Below are 8,349 nucleotides of genomic sequence, written 5' to 3'. Positions count from 1 at the left end.
GCTGCAGACAGTTTCAGCGAACAGGCAGCTGTCAGAAAAATGAGTAAAACATATATGCCTATACTTCTTTTTAATTGGCAGCAGAAATACGAAAGTTTACCTGATCACCTAGCAACTGCTGCACTTCAACAACCCCACCGTGGGAAAGTTCAGCTAACTACTAGCCTAGAGGTAATTGGCTAATACATCTGATTTATTTTTGATTTATTTTGTCGGTTTTATAAAATGAGGGGAGAGACGGACGAGGAGGACAAGAGAACAAAATCAGACAAGCAACCAGCAGCAAAAAAAAGGAGTGGAAAGCAATGGAAACAATTGGAAAGTGTAAATACTTTTAGTTTATTTCTCATTTCCGCACTCAAGTGTAATTGTGATTTCTGGGAATCTGTTGGAGATGATTATTTGCAGCTTAAAGCCAGCTATCTGTCTCTGTGGTCCTGGTTTTGATTTCTCATGCACACTCCAAGATTGAAGCTGGGTACTGAACTATAAATTAAGGCCCATTATGTCAGATTTTGCCCACAAATCTGAGTGATGGTAAGACTGGAATTGCCAACAAAATTTATGAAATGACGGTACAGAAAATGTCATATACCAATAAATTGATACACTCAGAGCAATCCTGACCCCTTATCATATTTATAAATAAGTAAATTGAGACACAAACATTCATGGCTTCTTGATTAGGTCCCATGTAACAAATTTCCTCAATGGGCCCTGTTGACTGACTTTTGTAACCAATAGACTAATATTCAACAGAATGAAAAAAAAAAATCTGGCCCCGCCTCAATTTATAAAAAGAAGCCATAGACTCATTTGTCATTTTGCTGTGAGTGTGGTGTGAAGAATTAGTCAAGGTAGTATGAAATTATATTTAAATATGAGTTAACTTAATAGCCTTTATGAACTATTTTGTTGGTACTTTTATGTAAATATTTTCTCTACAAATGCAGTCTATTATATGAGCAGATGCTTGAGACCATTGGGTAGTTGTGTATACATGTAGGACTGTGAAATCTGACCATTCAACCTTTAGTTGCAGCATGGATTTTATTCTCTAATTTGAAAAAATACAACTATCCAAAAATGGAAAATAAGGTAGTAAACTTTTGTTTTAACGGCTTATTTAAAGAATACCATGTGGCAAACACCACTTACAAACATGGGACAAACATCACTTCATGTTGTATAATTTGAGAGTGTGAGAAGTACTGCATTAGTCACAATGAATAGCTGCTTTTTTCTCTATCTTCTCCTGTAGCCTGCAGGTGTGCCTGCCATGGATCAGAACAGCAGCAGTGAGCAGCTGGTTCTACTTTCTAGCGACCCCATGGAGATGAGGATGAAGTTTGCCAACGTGCAGGTGCTGGTGTGGTTTTTTATTTACATCGACATCTTCATGCTCTTCACTTTCTTCAGTAAGCAGGCTTTCCACAGTGACACACGTTATATCCTGTTTGCTCACACCCTGTTGATGGACTCTATACTCCTGCTGCTCACAGACCTGATGGTGCTGCTTAGCTACTTCTATATTCTGATACCTGTGGGTTACTCCTGTGGCTTTAAATATATTTCTGTCAATTGTACATATCTTTACTTTAAAACATATTTCAGGGAAAATAGGTTTAAATATATTCTGTTTTATCAATCGTACATATCTTTCCTTTAAAACAGATTTCAGGGAAAATTGTCGAGACAATTATTTGTTCTGTGAAAGAATTATGGATTTTAATATTCTGTATATAGTCTGTGATTATTTCTCTAAAATAGTTTTTCTTTCATGAGTCAGAACAACAGTATTGAAGAGGCATGCTTAGTGCAAGAAGTACTGTCTTAGTCACTATTAATATTTGCTCCTTTTCACGTTTTCTCCAGTATCCTGCAGGTACACGAGCCATGGATCAGAACAGCAGCAGCGAGGAGCTCATACTTATTGATCGTGACCCCATGGAGGTGAGGACGAAGTTTGCCATAGTGCAGGTGCTGGTGTGGTTTTTTATTTACATCGACATCTTCATGCTCTTCACTTTCTTCAGTAAGCAGGCTTTCCGCAGTGACACACGTTATATCCTGTTTGCTCACACCCTGTTGATGGACTCTATACTCCTGCTGCTCACAGACCTGGTGGTGCTGCTTAGTTACTTGGATATTCAAATTCCTGTGGGTCACTGTGTTGTGCTCTGTATTCTTATGGGGTTCAGCACTAAAAACACACCCTACACCATCACCGCTATGTGTCTGGAGCGATACGTGGCCATCTGCATGCCGCTTAGACATGCCAGCATTTCCACAACCGGCAGGGCCATAGCTGCCATCATTATCATCTGGGCATTCAGCTCTGTCAAGGTCATCATAGATCTTGTTATCGTCACTGTCACAGCCCCACCAAGCTACTTTGCCAAGCCCACCTCATGCTACTATGAGATCATGCTGGTGACTGAGTGGCACCACCTCATGCATATCATCTTTAATCAGATGGACTTCTTTATTATTGCAGTGATAATACTGTTCTGCTACACAAAGATCATGCTGGCAGCCCACGCTGCCTCAGGAGAAAATAAACAGTCTGTATCAAAGGGGCGACACACACTCCTGCTCCATGGCGTACAGCTTGTTTTGTGCATGGTTAACCTGTGGTGCCCCTATATATTGGCTGTTGTTAGGAAGCAAGGCCAACATGTGTTCATACCTGTCCGATTCTTCAATTTCATTGCTTTTACTATTATCTCAAGGGCCCTGAGTCCCCTTATCTATGGCCTCAGGGATAAAGAGTTTAGCCTTGCCCTGAAATATTACATGAGGTGCAGGGCAAGCCCTTTTCTGGAGAAACATAGCAGCTGAGGATGACTGTGTACAGGAGAAAACCAGAAAGAAGACTTCCATGTACACTGTATCTTGACCTAAAAAAGAATGGGAATGTAATACTGTAAACTTGAGTTTTAATGACGCAGGGAAATTAATAAAATGTGGACATAAATTGCAGTGTGTTGTAGCCTTTGCATGTTCTAGTTCCTTTTATATTTCATAAATTTCATCTAAACAACCAAAGGATCCTGGATCGTGTGCCCCCTATATTTCATAATTACAATTCAGCAAACCATTGCCTTCTAACTAATTTCTTTCAAGGTCAAGCTTTTCTAAGATTAATTAATGCACAACCTGTCTGTCCCAAACTTTAAATGGCCTCTTCTCAATCAAAGAAAAAAGGTCACCCATTTTTTTTAAATCATTTTGTGACAATACAAGTGTTGATTGTAGGAAATCGTGCTAATCACAGCAAGGGAGAATATTTTGGCCCAGCTTGGTATCAAGAGATACACTCACTGAGCATTTTATTAGGAACACCTATACACTTACTTATTCATGTGATTATCTAATCAGCCAATTGTGTGGAAACAACAGAAACACATAGATAATGAGGGACATCAGAGAAGAAGGGCCAGACTGACAGGAAGGTGACAGTTACACAAATAACCACACATTACAACAGTGGTATGCAACAGTGGTATTCCCTCTCTACGTGCACCTGGCGGTCGAGCTGCACGTTCACGCCTGTTTTCCGTTCTGGTTCCTCAGTGGTGGAATGACTTGCCTACCACTGTCAGAACAGCAGAATCCCTCCCCCTATTTCGACGCAGACTCAAAACCCACCTTTTCAAACTCTACCTTAGTCCTCCCTCCTGATTTCCCCTGCCCCTCCTTTCTGATATCCCTATCCTTGTCTAACCCCCCCCCAACAAAAAAAAAAAACAAAAAAAAAAAAATGCACTTCTGATGACAACTATGTTTAGAACAGCATTTCCTGTGTATTTGCTAGTTTCTGGATGTGATGCTCTGACTTATGGTAGAACCTATGCACTTGTAAGTCGCTTTGGATTAAAAGCGTCTGCCAAATGACTAAAATGTAATGTATGTAAATGCATCTCTGAACACACAATATGTCACAACTCTGAAGTAGATAGTCTACAGCAGCAGAGGACCAATATGATTTAAAAAATAAGTCTATTATTGACCATGTACATTTTATGTTTCCTTACCAACACGACCATCACAAACCAGCACAACTGCAACATGCTGAGTGAAATCTCATGGCTGGATGTAGGGAACTTTTGGATTCCCATAAAAAAGCTCCAGATTGTAGGAGATAGTGAAACCTGCTGATGACAACAAAGGAAAATATTCATGGTTCAGCTCAATGTTGAGGTACAGCATAAGCGTATGTGTCTTTGTGCTCCTACCTAATTTCAACCACAAACTGTGGTTTTGCATACTCACTTGAAGCGATTGCCTGAATTAGCATATTTTGTATATTTTCGTTTTGTGTGTACCCTTTTGCCCAAAACATTTACGTTATTATCCCAACATTTAGTACTTTTCATGGAGCAGTCATGGGGAGGATGGATATCTGGCGTGTAGCAGCTGCCAGCTTTAAATTGTTATTGTAATCTCGGGTGTTGTGTAGTCCAGGGGGTGGGGTGTTGCCATCAAATTGCTTTAAACAAAATACATTTGATCAAAAAAAAAAAAAAAAAAACACCACAGAAAGCTTACAGCATTCCAAGATGGCCTATTCTGCGCTGCACTCCATTGTACTTTAGTTAATGCGGCTAACTTGGCTAGCTACCATGAGCTAGTAAGGCTCGGGCCTGTGTTTTCCCATCCTGCACTGCATGAAAACTCCTAATAATAATAAGATTTGTATAAACCTATGAACACAAATGAAAAACTTCAGGTCTATTTCAAAGTGTCGGAAGTACCCGATATAATTCCATGATACAGCATTAAGGGTATAAGTAGCGAGTGAAGTGTGTTTCTAGTAGCTAGATGCACTTTGTCAGTTTTTATAAAGAGCCAGTGTGTCAGGCTGCTGTTAAGACATAACAGTCTCCCATTGTTCTCATGTTCATTTATAATTCATGAAGCTAGCCTGATTTAAGTTAGCATTGTGTCTCCCCATGTTTTTGTCTCCCTGAACTCTATGGACAATTAATTGTCAAATTTTGATATCGAGTAATTCAATTTAGAATTTTGAGGTATAATTTAAATGCAATAAACCGTGTATGCTAAGGTTTTTACGGGTATCCAGAACATAGTAATGGCGTAACGTAGCGATAGCTAAATGAGTACTTGGCAAGGCAGTTTCAATTGTAGTAGACCTACGAAATGTCATTGACTCCCTCTTTTGAAACTGGTGAAATATTGAGGATCAAGTTTTGATATTTTACATGGGAGAGGCACCCAACAAAAAAATATAGGACTACCGCTCACGGCTGTGTTTCCCGAAGCATTCTTAATGCTGCGTCGTTTGTAAGTTATACCTTAAGCTCTACCTTAACCTTTCAGCGTGTTTCCCGAAACGTTCTCTGCTAAGTATACCTTCTGTACGTTGTACTTTTGTAAGGTTGGTATGGACCTCTCTTAAGGCCCGGACACACCAAACCGACGGTCGGCCGCGGAGCGCCGACAAAGATCGCCTCGCATCTATACGCGTCGTTAAAGTTGGCTGCGCCGAACACACCGCAACGACGGTCCGCCGACGGCCGAGTTGCATGTACGTTCTGCGCCTGCGTGAGAGGTAATAACTCTCCACACCAGCAGGTGGCGGTAGTCTGTATTTGTCTTTCAAAAAATGGAAACCGGAAGACCGGGGAATGCGTTTGCATTGCGTTGGACTTAGAAGCAGCCATTGTCTCGCTCACAACAAACAGTTTGCAGCAATTTCCTTGTTCTCTCCCTATTTAGTAATACTAATCAAAAATTATGTCTGGTTGTGATAGTAACTTTGGAATGGCTTGCTTTCGTCGCTTCCGTTTCTCTTCTCGTGCACTGATTCGCTAGCTGCACAGCCAATCAGAGAGCTCTCTCTCATCGACGGCTCCGGGGGCTCCGACGCCGATTCAACATGTTGAATCGGCGTCGGAGCCCTCCAAAACACGCCGACGGAGTGTCGGCGTGCGGGACACACCGGAAAGACCCGGCCGACAGGGCGCCACCGACGTCCGACGTCCGACGGCCGACTGTCGGTTTGGTGTGTCCGGGCCTTAAGCTATACCTTAGCGATGTTGTCAGCTCACTCCGCTAGTGGCCACCACTGTTTCGACCGCAAGCCTCTGAAATCAGCTGTTGCTCTCAGTTACATCTCAATCTGTTAAGTAATATGTACACTAATAATTGTACAATTGTAGTTGGCTAATGATATTACTAAAATACCACATTAATGGGACTGTTTTCATGCAAGGACTTGCACTTTATTGAACATGTTGCCTAATCGCCTTTTAAATCATATTTCTAAACTGACGATTTCCCACTCTCTCTGTGGGCTGGAGCGATGTTTAACCACAGTTCTTTCTTTGTTTTGTTGGACACCGTGGTCCTAAAACTGGAAAATAATGTTTCTGTATTCAGTGGCAAGTCCTATAACAATATCGCCATTTAGTTTACTGTGAATCTGTGGAACTGCTTCTTTCTTAGTTTTTTTTTTTTTTCACCATAGCTTATGTTGTTTTCGTGTTGGTGTGTTTTGCTTGTTGGTGCTTGTTTTATTGAAAATGTCAGCTTATCAGAGAAAATTGTGAATTACACCAGTAATGTGATGATGCTTCTGGCAAATCAACCCTGATTGCAAAGTCATTTAAAGCACCATGACAAAGATATTAAAATAATGTAAATAAAACATGACATGCCAAAGAAGGCGTATTGCTAGGTGGCGTAATCACAAACCGTATATATATTTTGGTTAGATCATTTCGTTTGTAAGTTTTTAATTCTATTAATAAGTTCCCACCAGTCGTGATGAATGCAATATGTTTAAGTATTTCTGCAGTGTTTTATTCATAAATAACACTACTTTCTCTCATAAAGCAGTCAAGCAGTCACTGCATGGAGTGAATAATTGATCTTAGAGCGAGTTGATGGGCCTAGTAACGAGGCACGTAGAAGCTATCCCTTATGCAACCGTGAAAAAAAAGTGATAGTTCAGGGAACACGACTAGAAACGTGAACAACTTTAGTAAGGTATACCTTTTGAGTCTTCATAAAACGCTAAGAGACACCGTTATTGGGAAACGGGACCCAGTATAATACGTGTTCCATGTAGTCGCAGACACCGACAGTAGAATGACGTGGTATAATTACACAATTAGTTATTTAGCTGGCGCTTTTATCCAAAGCGACTTGCAGTTGATTAGACTAAGCAGGGGCCAATCTCCCCTGGAGCAATGCAGGGTGAAGGTGCTTGCTCAAGGGCCCAATGGCTGTGTAGGTTGTGGCTACACCGGGGCTTGTACCACCAATCGTCCGGATCCCAGTAATGTAACAAAGAATAATCCAAAAGGGTTCCCAAACTTTTGCACAGGGTCATTTTCCAGTTTCATAATTTATAAAAAGTGAAAAATGAAAATAAAAAGCAATCTTGCATTAAGATTTGCAGAAAGGTCTCATGTTTATTTGTACCTTTTAGAGTTCAGGTTTGCTTTTGATCACATACCGATTCATTGTAACAGACATTTATTACCCCACTGTAATTTAATTCTGGGCCCCCAACATTTCAGGAATATGATGAATATGACGGCTTCTTGATTGTGTCCCATTGGGCCCCACAAATATCCTCAATTGGCCCTGTTGACTGACTTTTGTAAACAATGCAGTAATATTCAACGGTTCCTTCTGAAATAAAAAAATCGGGCCTGCCTCTATATGTGTATATATATAACAAAAAGCTGTAGACTCATTTGTCATTTTGCTGAGCATCTGACATCAAGAATTCTTCAAGGTAATGCGAAACTAGATCAACATAATAGCTGTTCATAACTGCCTCACTGTATATTTATTTTAGAATGCATTTTGCACATTAACAATAAATGTGCTCTTTAAAAATCATGCACTGCTAAGACAGTTCCAATTAATTCGGAAGTAATGCATTTAATAGCCATTGATGTGTTTTTCATTAACTATTTTGTTGGTATTTTTGTGATATGACACTTTTAATAAGAGAGTTGGTGTAAATTATGTTATTTACAGATAAAGTCTGTTATATGAGTTGATTGAGACCATTGGGTAGTGAATACAGGTATGACTGTGAAATCTGATTATTTAAACCGGTGCAGCAAGGATTTTCACTGCATTATCTCTGAAGTGGTAATAAAATGTAATACATATATTCTGTCTGTAATTCATACATACATGTCTTCCCTTTAAGTATCTTTTATTCACTCACTATTTTATTCAGTGAAAACAGAGCATGAACAGCAGTATTAAAGAGCTATTTTAAGTGTGAGAAATACTCCATTAGTCACAATGAATATCTGCTTATTTTCCAATTTTCTCCTGTAGCCTGCAGGTGTACCTGCC

At 40.0% G+C, this 8,349-nt stretch overlaps 1 protein-coding gene across 1 annotated transcript; it reads left to right on the top strand.

The window, feature by feature from the left end:
- Window positions 1-1,279: 1,279 nt before the first annotated feature.
- On the top strand, window positions 1,280-2,841 carry LOC133107326 (odorant receptor 131-2-like). The gene is made up of 2 exons (XM_061216317.1): window positions 1,280-1,418; window positions 1,886-2,841. The coding sequence occupies exons 1-2, from the start codon at window positions 1,280-1,282 to the stop codon at window positions 2,839-2,841; spliced, it is 1,095 nt and encodes a 364-aa protein (XP_061072301.1).
- The last annotated feature ends 5,508 nt before the right edge of the window (window positions 2,842-8,349 follow it).

The sequence above is a fragment of the Conger conger genome, chromosome 13 (assembly GCF_963514075.1).
Source record: "Conger conger chromosome 13, fConCon1.1, whole genome shotgun sequence".
In the NCBI taxonomy this organism is placed as follows: Eukaryota; Metazoa; Chordata; class Actinopteri; order Anguilliformes; family Congridae; genus Conger; species Conger conger.
This window is presented reverse-complemented; position numbering and strand designations above follow the sequence as displayed.

What these genes read in the sequence shown, in the direction of transcription:
- LOC133107326 (XM_061216317.1), top strand. Translation starts at nt 1,280, where the DNA reads ATGGATCAGAACAGCAGCAGTGAGCAGCTGGTTCTACTTTCTAGCGAC. An exon ending in CATGCTCTTCACTTTCTTCA is followed by an intron (nt 1,419 to 1,885) that starts GTAAGCAGGCTT and finishes AGTATCCTGCAG; the next exon opens with GTACACGAGCCATGGATCAG.